The sequence below is a fragment of the Pleurodeles waltl genome, chromosome 1_2, assembly GCF_031143425.1.
Source record: "Pleurodeles waltl isolate 20211129_DDA chromosome 1_2, aPleWal1.hap1.20221129, whole genome shotgun sequence".
Classification (NCBI taxonomy): domain Eukaryota; kingdom Metazoa; phylum Chordata; class Amphibia; order Caudata; family Salamandridae; genus Pleurodeles; species Pleurodeles waltl.
Genome location: NC_090437.1, coordinates 1,241,921,644 through 1,241,934,199, shown reverse-complemented (window position 1 = coordinate 1,241,934,199; position 12,556 = coordinate 1,241,921,644). Strand labels below are relative to the sequence as shown.

General features: G+C 45.3%; 1 protein-coding gene across 1 annotated transcript in view; it reads right to left on the bottom strand.

The window, feature by feature from the left end:
* The window catches only part of LOC138256707 (ribose-5-phosphate isomerase-like), a 109,012-nt gene extending 102,199 nt beyond the window's left edge, over window positions 1–6,813 (bottom strand). The window contains exon 1 of the mRNA XM_069205871.1: window positions 6,402–6,813. Coding sequence (XP_069061972.1) covers window positions 6,402–6,813 — 412 coding nt within the window. The remainder of the gene's footprint in view (window positions 1–6,401) is intronic.
* Window positions 6,814–12,556: the final 5,743 nt, after the last annotated feature.

The following is a 12,556-nucleotide window of genomic DNA, read 5'->3' as shown; positions in this document are numbered from 1 at the left end:
GTATGAAGAAGTTCGTGGAAGGACGCCAACAAGCCTTGGCAAACTGCAAAACACACAGTGCAAGGGGGTCTTGCATGGGGAGGCAGTCTCAGCTTCACCAAAGTTGAACAGTAGGCCGTCAGGACTGTCCGGACCACTTCAGTTTACCACCCGTAATGCTGGATCCAAGCACTTCAACAGGAGAGGGGACCCACACCACCAGTCATTGCTGCAGAGAGGTGCCTGCTGAAGCAGGGGAGTGACTCCTTCACTTCAAGTGAGTTTCCTTTGACCTTCTGGTGCAGGCTGAAGACAGGCTGTCCTTTGAGGATGCACGACCGGGAAACAGTTGCAGTTGCTATCAGGAGCTGTAGATACAATGTGGCAGAAGTCTTCTTTGCTTCTTTGTTGCAGTTTGTAGGGTTCCTGAAGGCCCAGTAACAGTTTTATCAGTTAGAAGGTGAAGTAAAGGCTGCAGAGGATTCCTGCTGGAGTCTTGACATACGAATCTGAGGAAACATCCAGAGAAGAGACCCTAAATAGCCCTGAAAGGGGGATTGGTTACCTAACCATGTAAGCACCTATCAGGGGAGGGCTCTAACGTCACCTGCTGGCTCTGGCCACACAGATGTTCCCAGAGTGCCCAATGACCTTGGAATCCAATATGACAAAACCCAGGGACACTCTGGTGGAGCTCTGGGCACCACCCTGGGTTGGTGATGGAGAGGAGAGTGGTCACTCCCCTTTCCTTTATCCAGTTTCATGCCAGAGCGGGGACTCGTTATCCCTGAACCAGTGTAGCATGGTTTGTGCAAAGAGGGCACCATCTGTGTCCTTCAAAGCATTTCCAGAAGCTCTGGGAGGCTACCCCTTCCATGCCTGTAACACCTATTTCCAAAGGGAGAGGGTGTAACATCCCTCTTCCAAAATAAATCCTTTGTTCTGGCTTCCTGGGCTTGAGCTGCTCAAGCAACAGGAGGGCAGAAACTTGTCTGTGAGGTGGCAGCAGCTGGGGCTGCCTGGAAAACCTCAGATGGCTGGCATGGTAGTACTGGGAGTCGTCTAAGGAGCCCCCAGAGTGCATGGAATCATACAACCAATGCTTGCAAAAGCCTTGGGGTATGATTCCAACATGTTTCATACCAAACATAGCCATATTCGGAGTTACCATTGTGAAGCTGGACATAGGTGGTGACGTATGTCCAGTACATGCGTAAAATGGGGCTCCGCACTCACGAAGTCTAGGAAAGTGGTCCTGGAAGTTGTGGAGGCACCTCTGCTAGTGCGGGGTGCCCTCAAACATAGGTACTTTACACCCAGCCTTCAAGGCTGGAAGGACTGCAAGAAGGGTGACTTATAAGTAACCTGGTGAAGTGTAAACGGCAGTGAAAGGGTGCATACATTTCACACAGGCTGCAATGTCAGTCCTGTAGAAGCCTTTGCATGGGCTCCCTATGGGTAGCAAAAGAAATACTGCAGCCCATAGGGATCCCCTGGAACCCCAATGTGCTGGGTACCTAAGTCCCATATACTAGGGACTTATAAGAGGAGACCAGTATGCCAATTGTGGATGAAATACTGGGTTACCTGTATGCAGTGACAAGATTTAGAGGAGAGAGAGCATAATCACTGGGGTCCTGGTTAGCAGGATCCCAGTGAGCACAGTCAAACACACTGACATCAGGAATTAAAATGGGGGTAACATGCCAAAAGGAGGGTACTTTCCTACAGGTAACAATTGTTTAGACCAAAATTGGCATATCTAATATTGTTTAAGTCCCTGATAAAGTGGCACTACATGTGACCAAGACCTATAAATTAAATGCTACTAGTGGGACTCCAGCACTGATTTTTCCACTTACTTAAGTAGCCATTTAAGCATGGCTCACGCTTGCCATTGCAGAGGCTGTGTGTAAAGTTTTAAACTGTCATTTTGAACTGGCAAAATAAACCCTTTGCCAGGCCCAAACCTCCCACTATAATAGAGGAGGCTATGGATAGCTCAGAGGGAAGGTGAAATGTATTTAAAAAGCAGTACGTGTACTGTTAACTTTTACATGCCCTAGTAGTGCAGAACCCTTAAAACAGTTTTTCACTACTATGAAACCTAACTCTCCCGTTGGATAACTTTGGAGTTGCCTTATTATGTTTTTAAGTGTGATTTCTAAATGGGAAGGGATGACTAGTTCGTGTTTGGTGTCTCTGCAATCATAATTTATAATCCTACCATATGGTGAAGTTGGATTTTAAATTGAGATTCTGAAAACTGCACTTTTAGAAAGTTGGCATTTTCTTGCCTTTGCCATTTAACCATTTAGTATCTGTAGACTTTCTGTGGTCCCATGATTGGGTGCAGCTGACAGTAGGCCTGGGTAGAATTCATGGAGTTATGAAAAAAACTCTGCAAGATTTCACAGGATTCCACAAATGGGTGGAAATAGGAACCTGGCAATCCTCAAGATGTGATTTAGGGCCAGATGAAAAAAGGGTTTTGCGACTCGCGAACGGCGAAAAAGCCTCTCTGGTATGCAGAAACTCATTTTGCGAGTCGGATCCGACTTGCAAAATGTATTTCCGACTCGCAAATATGAAATGGTGTTCCCTTCCTATTTGCGACTCGCAATGCTATTCAATTTCATTTGTGACCGAAATCGCAGTTACCATCCACTTGAAGTAACCCAGTCGCAAACGGGAAGGGGTCCCCAGGGGACCCCTTCCCCTTTGTGAATGGAAACAAAAATAATTTTTCAGAGAAGGTAGTGGTCCTATGGACCACTGCCTGCTCTGAAAAATACCGAAACAAAAGGTTTCATTTTTTTTTCTAAGTGCAGCTCGTTTTCCTTTAAGGAAAACAGGCTGCAGATAGAAAATAAAAAAAGTGCTTTATTAAAAAGCAGTCACGGATATGGTGGTCTGCTGTCTCCAGCAGGGCACCATCCCCGTGAGTGCCCATACTTGCAATGGGGTCGCAAACTGCGATCCACCACATTAATATTAATGAGGTGGGTCTTTGCGACCCCATTGCGAGTTGCAGAAGGTGTCTGAGACACCTTTCTGCATAGCAAATTGCGACTTTTTCGCTACATCTGGCCCTTAGTGTTGAGAGCTCATTCCGCTCTGAAAAATCAGCACACATGGCACACAGCAGCACACCAGAGGGCACAGTTACTTATTTTCTACTTGAGCAACAGCTTTCTGACCACCAACTATGGCAACTGCCCACGACTTCTAGCGTTGGAACAATTTTGCTGTGTGACCAAAACATTTTAGGACCAGAAACGTAAAGGAAAGTTCTCACTCCTGGATTTCCTAATCCAGCACACTTTGAACAGTTGCCGGCTGGTGGAGTGAGGCTATCTAATGGGATCATACAGAGTGAGAAATTTCTGAATCACTCTAGGACCCTTTTGGTACATCACTTGATGGGCCATGCACAGTGCCCTAAAATGAATTATTTTAGTCACTAGAAACTAGTGCAAGCCTGCCAGGGCTACTGTTAGAGAATTCTATCTGGGAATTATGAACGTTATACGAGCTGCAGCATTTTGAATAACTTGGGGCTAGATGTATCAAAGTATTTTGCATTCACAAATGGTGCGAATCTGTAAAATTCACAGTTTGCGAATGCAAAATCACCTTTCACGATGTATGGAAGGCATTCGCAATGTAAATTTAAGGAATCTGTAAAATAGGGATCCCTTACAATTGCGAGTGGATAATGCGAATCACACACTGCGATTCACAAATACCGAATCGCAATTCAATTATCTAGCATTCACAAATTGCGATTAGTTGCTAAATGGGTTTTTGCATGTGCAGTTTACCACAAATTGAAATCAGGTGGTAAACATTTGCAACCTATATAAAGAGTCCCAGAATGCATCAGCCCTTTTCCAAAATGGCTGCACTCTATGCACTGGCAAGGAGGATGAGGATCCTGGCAGGTTTGAGGAGAGGGAGAAGGAGACAGGAGCAAATTTTTAGAGTACGGACTACCCTATTTGGACAGAGAGAGGAGAAGATTTTCAAAAAGTACAGGTTAAACTCAGCCATAATACTTGACTTCATAGCTGATTTACAACTTCTACTGCAGCGAAACACACACAGAACCAATACCATACCCACTCATGTGCAGATATTATGCTCCCTGCACCTCTTAGCCTCAGGAAGCTATCAAGAGGTCATAGTAGCAGCTTGAGGTGTCTCTCAAAGTGCACTTTCATGCCTCTTTAATGCATTCGTAAATGCCATGTTAACCAAAATCCATCTGCAAAATTTTATTTCTACCAGGAAGCCCAATTTCTATATGTCATTGGCTGCATTGACGGGACACACCATCTGCCACAGAGTATGTTTATCAGAACAGACAGACTACACATTCTTGAACATACAGGTCATATGCAATGTCTCTAACGTAATAAAGGATCTTGTGGCCAGATACCCAGGTAGCACACATGAATCCTACATCTTTAGGCACAGTGGAATACACACAATACTTCTTGCTTGGTAGCTTGGCAAAGGATACCTACTTGGTAATGTAACATTTAACAATGTTGCATAACGTCTAAGTGATGTCGCAGATAACAATAACTCATTTTACTCTCCTGTCATTCTAGGAGACAGTGCGGTCCTTCATCTTAACACCCTATCTCAATCCTGGCACGCCAAGTGAAAGGAGATACAATGCAGCACACAGGAGGACACGTAGCGCGATAGAGAGGACCTTCAGCCTGCTAAAGAGTCGTTTCAGATGCCTGCACAAGAGTGGGGGCGCACTGCAATACAGTCCGGAAAACAACTGCAAAATCATGCCCACATGTGCCATCTTGCACAACTTCGCAGCGATGAGAGGCATACCAGTGAAACCCACAGAGCCTGACTCAGATGAAGATGACAATCCCTTGCCACCCCTTCACCAAGCAGACAGAACCAGTACAACAGAGGGCAGACAAATACATGCTGAGATTACACGCAACTATTTCTGATGTAAGTAATGACAATGCTACGTCTACTTTCATTTATTGCTGTAGGTAGCAAATTTATTGCCTTGACTTCAGGTAATATATGTGTGACTAGGACACAGGTATACAGAATACATAATTAGGTCCCAGTTACAGTGTAACACTATTAACATCATAGTATCACTGCACATAATATGCAAGTCCCCTGTACTTCTCCACATTACTTTTTACGTCCACGGACTCCACTTGAATGCCCAGTGGTCTCAGTGGCACCTCTTATGGTGGGTTCCGAGACAGTACTGTGTCTGGAACTGCAACACCTAGGATCCCTTACAGGGACTGTGACACTGCTGAGGCTAGAGAGTTCCTCACTATCCCCACCACTCAGTTTGCTGTTTGTAGCACTCCGGGCTGTCTGCATTGTCTCCAATACATTGGTGATTTGCACCAATCCTTGTGTACCATCTCGACTGCACTGTGCCATCTCCACTTGCATGCCCACAGTACATTGTGACACCAAAGCCGTTGTGGTAGTGAGTCGATTGACAGATCTGCTGAAACCATCCAACCTGTCCATCAGTTGATGATGGTGCCTACGGTGGGCGTAATGCTCCTGCTGCACTACAGTGCAGAGTTCCCTAATGGCATTTGTCATCTCCCTTATGTGTTCTGCTGCAGCTTGCTGTCCCTCATGCAGCTTGCACATGTTGTTATTGAGAGACTCCACTGCCTGTGCATTGATCCAATGTTGTGACCGATTGACACCAACTGCCTGTGTATTGATGTCATGGGTTTACTTTGCAGGCCCTGCACTTTCAGCATGGATGCCTCAAGACCATCAAACAGTGATGAGCCCTCACCTTCCTCTGTCCACTGTCTGCCTTCTTTGTGACGCATCCTGAGGGGAGTGGACTGGCGCTGGGACAGGGACTGCTGTCTGTCAGTGCTTCTAACCTCTGGAGGGGGTGTGGGTACTTCTTTCGGCAATTCATCGGAGTCCAGGGTAAACTCAGGGAGGAGTAGCACTCTTGCCCTGTGTCCAATTGGTACTTGTATGATGGACTTACTGGTGTTTGAATCAGACTGTGGCTGACTTTTGTCATTCCCCCCATTTCCACTTTCTGCTGCGTTAGGGCCTGGAACATCTGCAACAACAATGCGCAGCATGTCAGTCTTGGATTTGTACTCTCACAGATACTTAAATGATAAACATTTACCCTGGCATAGTATCTCTAGTTGTCTGTTGTGTTATTTATCTGTTTGGATTTACACTAGCTTGCTATTTATGTAGTAGATGCACTTTAGAGGTACGGATTACCACTCCCATAAGGCATTGTTGTGTTGAATGTAATATGTGAATATGTGGCATGAACTACTTATCACTGTGCATAGTGCTATTGCTATTTTCTTAGAGGCATTTGTACATTCAGATATGGTGATTCAAATCATTACTGCACTTACCTTTGGTGGTGCCGGATGTGCCTGAGGTGTCAATGTCAGTGACACCACTAACAGTTTCAGGCAGCAATGTTGACTCCACCATGTCTTCCATGGGGGTGGACGGTGTCTGGGTGGGTGGTCCTCCTACAGTGCTCCTTGCCTCCTTCAGCCTGCTTGCTACCCTCTCTTTGGCATGTGAATGCAAGTTGTACCAGCCCTTGCGTATCTCCTCATTGGAACGCTGCACTACACCCACCACAAATATTTTGGTCTGGATGTCAGTCCACATTTTTCTCTTTGCATTTTCTGGGACCGGTAGTGAGTGTTTTCCAAATAACTGGTCATGGTTCTTGACCACCTCTACCATGAGCACCTCCAGTTCCTGCTCACTGAATTTCAGTTTGTGCTTCCTCTCTCCTTTGTTCTTCCCCATCAGTGGCTGTAGTATTTTCTGGTCCTGGCTGACTCTCCTGAGTGCCTCCCTGGTTCTGTGCTGGGTGTCTCTGCCTGCTCCTGTGGCTGAGGCTTCTGGAAAGAGCATGCACTGACTCACTTCCTGGTTGTGATGTCATCAAGCTGTTCCAGAATACAAGAATCGCAATTAGCGATTTCAAAATACCGATTCGCTATTATATCGAATCGCTATTTGGTACTCGCTATCTGCGATTGCAAATTTTAAGAAATCGCAAAAAAAATTGTGACTGTGTTGTTACATCACATTTTACGAATTCCAGTTAGCGATTCGCTAAAAATTGCTATTTGGTATTCGCTAATGCGAACCTTGATACATCTAGCCCTTGGAGTCTTTTCATGACCGATTTGGGGATACCCTGGTAAAAGAAGTTCCCATAGTCTGGTCAGGAAATGACTAAGCCTTGCAATAAAATCATTTGCAAGGATTCTGGCAACCAACCCAGCATCTTTCTCAGGTTCTTAACATGCCAAAGCAAGTAGACACCATTTTTTTTTCTTCCTTGATTTGCCACTGAAAGCTTGTTATCAAGCCATACACCCAGACTCTTTACCTCCAGTTTGGGGGTAGGTGTATTGCCAAGAGAGTCTGACCAATTCAAATCTAGTCATCTCCCTGGGTTGTTTCCCATCACCATTGCCTCCATTTCTCCCCATTTAGTATCAAACTGCTTGCTTTCATCAAATCTACCACCTCCTGAAGGCAGTTAAGATGGTTACATGCCCTATCTGTTTGATTGGAGAGGGAGATGATAATCTGGGTGTCATCAGCATACGAAATTCAGGAGAAACCATAAGCTTGTATGATTTCAGTCAACAAGAGTACATACATGTTAAACAAGGTGGGACTTAGTGAAGATCCGTGCGGGACCTTCCTCAAAAACCTGAAACGTTCTATTTTGGAGAAAGGTGGTAAGCCAGTTCAGTGTTGTCTCCTCTGATCTAACTCCTTTAAGATAAGCTCATGAGCCAGCTGCATCTTCTTTTCCTCAAGAACTGCTCTTCTCTCCTCCCTCTCCCTCTCCCTTTCCAACTCCATCTTTAGACTGAGCTTTTTCAGCTCCAATTGGTACTCCCTCTCTGCCTGTCTGTCCTGTAACTCTTCAGGCATCAGACCCTTGGAGGACACACTGCTACCTGCCCTAGAGACTCTCTCCCTGGGTATAACAGGTCTACCCACTATACCATTGTGAATGGATTGCCCCTCTCCCTCCTCATCCTCTGTATGCACCTCAGCTTCTGTGGCTGTCACCCAGGCCCTCAGCTCCTTTTGCAGCTCCTCCTTCTTGGATGAGCTCTTAATGGGACAGTCAAAACTTTTACAAAGCTGCTTCAACTGAGCCTTTGTATAGCTCTCTAATTTCTCTAGGTCAAAAACAGCTTCAACTGATGCATCTCCAGATTGAGACATGATGAGAGGTTTAAGTGCAAAGTTCCAAAGGCAGAAAAACAAGTTTCCAAATGAAGTTCAAGAAAAGTCAATCAAGGGATCAGCAAAAAATGGAAGTAGAACAAAAACAGTCCCAAAGAGAAAAAGCAAAAATCACAAGACAAGTAGTATGTGGCCACGCAGTGGTCTGTACTCATAATAGTAGTGCACACTTAATCACTGTATGTCAAGTACAAATACAAGTCCAAATCCCATCCACTAATCACCAATGTTAGAAATGGGGTCTTTGGTTGACAGTCAGGTTACCCCCTGTTCAAGCAAGGACCCTCACTCTAGTCAGGGTAAAAGAGAATCACCCTCAGCTAACCCCAGCTTGCCCCCTTTGGTAGCTTGGCAGAGCAGTAGGCTTAAATTCAGAGTGCTAGGTTTAAAGTATTTGTACCACCACACACAGTAACTTTATGAAAACACTACAAAATAACACAACACCAGATTAGAGTAATAGGAAATATTTATCTAAACAAAACAAGACCAAAACGACAAAAGTCCGACATACACAAGTCAAGTTATGAATTTTTAAAGGTTAAACATAAAAATAGCGCTTAGAAACACGAAATGCTTTGATGAGGTGTTAACACGGCATCGTGACAGAGTCATTCCTAACAATCCGACACCAGCGGCGCTGGACACCGAGTAGCGTAGACCCCCAGGCACAGTACCTTTGGTGAAGACTGAAAACAAGCCGATGCGCGAAGTCGGGGATCGCGGCGTCTGTGCGAAACATTGAATCCACGCACTTCGAGCGGTGTCAGTCACGACGTGGTGCGGCAGCTTCCACGGAGTCACAGACTTCAGCGGGGCTGCAGCGATGTCTGGCATGAGAAGGTCGTCGGGTTCCAGCTAAGATCACAGAGTCGGGAATGGCAGCATCACCGGATTCAGCAGCGGCGGCGGTCCGAAGTCGTCCGAAGTTGATTTCCTTGGATTTTCACCAGCTTTCCTTTATAGGGCCCAGGGACTGGATAGGGCACCACTTGTCAGAGCAGGAGTCTCTCCAGAGACTCCAGGTGCTGGTAGAGAGAAGTCTTTGCTGTCCCTGAGACTTCAAACAACAGGAGGCAAGCTCTACATCAAGCCCATGTAGATTTCTTCACAAGATGGAAGGCACACAAAGTCCAGTCTTAGCCCTCTTACTCTGGCAGAAGCAACAACTGCAGGATAGCTCCACAAAGCACAGTCACAGGCTGGGCAGTTCTTCTTCCTCAGCTCTTCAGCTCTTCTCCAGGCAGAGGTTCCTCTTGTTTCCAAAAGGGTTCTAAAGTCTGTGGTTTTGGGGGCCCTTCATATAGACAATTTCTCCTTTGAAGTAGGCCTACTTCAAAGTAAAGTCTCTTTTGAATGTGAAATCCTGCCTTGCCCAGGCCAAGCCCCAGACACTCACCAGGGAGTCGGAGACTGCTTTGTGCGAGGAGAGGCACAGCTCTTTCAGAAGTAAGTGACCACTCCTCCCCTCCCTCCTAGCACAGATGGCTCATCAGGGTATGCAGGCTACATCCCAGCTACCTTTGTGTCACTGTCTAGTGTCTGATGCAACCAGCCCAACTGTCAAACTGACCCAGACAGGGAATCCACAAACAGGCAGAGTCACAGAAATGGTGTAAGCAAGAAAATGTTCACTTTCTAAAAGTGGCATTTTCAAACACAATCTTAAAATCAACTTTACTAAAAGATACATTTTTTAATTGTGAGCTCAGAGACCCCAAACTCCACATGTCCATCCGCTCCCAAAGGGAATCCACACTTTAATCAGATTTAAGGGTAGCCCCCATGTTAACCTGTGAGAGGGACAAACTTGCAACAGTGAAAAAATAAATTTAGCAATATTTCACTGTCAGGACATATGAAACACATTACTATATGTCCCACCTTAACCATACACTGCACCCTGCCCTTGACGCTACCTAGGGCATACCTCAGGGGTGCCTTACATGTGAGAAAAGGGAAGGTTTAGGCCTGGCAAGTGGGTACACTTGCCAAGTCGAATTTACAGTTAAAACTGCACACACAGACATTGCAGTGGCAGGTCTGAGACATGATTACAGAGCTACTCCTGTGGGTGGCACAACCAGTGCTGCAGGCCCACTAGTAGCATTTGATTTACAGGCCCTGGAACCTCTAGTGCACTTTACTGGGGACTTACTAGTAAACCAAATATGCCAATCATGGATAAGCAAATTACCTACACATTTTGTAAAGGAACACTTGCAATTTTGCACTGGTTTGCAGTGGTAAAGTGCCCAGAGTAACAAAAACAGCGAAATCAGAGTCCAGCACACATCAACAACCTGGGGAACAGAGGCAAAAATTTAAGGGAGACGACGCCAAGGATGAAAAGTCTAACAGGCAGGAATCAGGCATGCTCTGAACAAAGCTTCCCTACCCTGAATTTGCCAATCTTGTGTCCTCCATATACTTGCAAAAAGAACAAGTGATGGACGGAATGCTGAACAATGTCAAACATTCACCTGAATTACAGAGATCTGGGCCTAAACACATCATTTGCCAACCATGCCATTCCAGTGTGGACCCAGCTATATGCAAATTAGTCTTGACCCTGTTCCCCATGGGAACAGTCGAGCCCGAACTGCCAAGCCAGGTCCTCCCTGGACTGTAAATAAGCATCCTAGGACCGGTTTCAGGGTATCAACCTTCATCAGCCAGGCTAGCTTGATTCCAGTGACATGGGGAGCACGGGACCCATGTCTGGGCATACCCTTCCCACTTGGGGCAACAAATGCAAAAAGAACAAGTGATGGACGGAATGCTGAACAATGTCAAACATTCACCCCCAGTGACCTGGGGTGAGTGTCTGCATTGTTCAGCACTCCGTCCATCATACTTTTGTGTTGCTAAAGTTGCAGTGTTCATATTCACATCATCACTTTCAAATACAGTGTAACCCTACAATTCAGCAACCATAGAATTAACTGTTTATACATCCCAGCCATCAGAAACAACACCAATTTTAATTACACAAGTTATTTAATTTTTGTTAATATATGAGAAACGCGGATAACCTCAGTAGGCCCATATATATTAAATGGTACTGTGTCCTGTCAGGAATTGGTACTGCTGAAATGTTCATAAGGGACACGTCTCTTTGGACCTTATGTGAGGAAAGGTATGGTGTTCAAACTTCATCACTGACTTGATAGAAGAGCGTTCAGGAAGATAATGACCATTTATCAGGAGAAAGAAACCAATCACAAAACAAATCCATAATAGAAAGGCAAGCAATGTCAATAGTATCAACAGATAACTCCATGATATACCAAATAATTATTTTTAAGCCATATGTACAGCTTACGTGTCTTTGAAACAGTTTCAGTTGCAGGTGCAAATGAAGGCGAGGAAAAGTCATCAAGGTCGATGAAATAACCAGAAGCAGTCTTCGTGAACACAGGAGCCAGTGCATTGCTGGTGGATGGATCCACTTCTTGTGGAGATTCGTAGTAGACAATATTCTGTGTATGTGTTGCTTTGGAGTACTAAATAGCCACATCTTGGACAGTTCTTGTCAGTGAGGTGGTGACAGGAATCAGCAGAAGCTCATTCTCTGCCCTCCCCATGCTCACGGAGGCATTTGTAGCATGGTTGTACATGTTGATGTTATAAGAAGTGTTGATGTTTCTTCTTTGAAGAGGTATATCCTGTTGGATAGTAAGAGAGGACCGGGGACTACCCATGGGACCTCAGGGTCTACTGTGCAGGACTGGCCACATGATGCCACTTAATGTTGTCAATGGAGACAATGCTGTTTCGTTTAGAACCTGTCAGTGGTGGTTGAATAATAGTTCAAGTGCCTTGGATCCCCAGGACTGGAACTGGTGCTCTGTAAGTTGGGGCAAATTCCCTCTTCACAGCAATCTTCTCACAAATCAGATCTCCTGTAGTGGTTGTTGGTAAATCCCTTATTCCTAAGGCGGCAGCAATGGCAAATTAATTATCATCACATAATTGTTGGAGGTGCTGTAAGACAATGAGGCGTTCATTTATGTCAAAAGGTGTGTCTACCACCACCATACCAGGTCCATCTAGCTCGGGGACATACATAGGTATCACAAAGAGGACCTCATAAGAAGTGCTTCCTCCCACAGACCGTGTTGGCAGATTATTCAGTGCTTTCTGGACTCCATATAGGTGATGAAGCCAACTGCTGCCGGAATCTAATACTCTTGCTGTTAAGGACTGCTTTAGGCCACAATTCTTCCTCTCAACAACAGAATTACCCTTGGGATGATATGAGGAAGAGTAA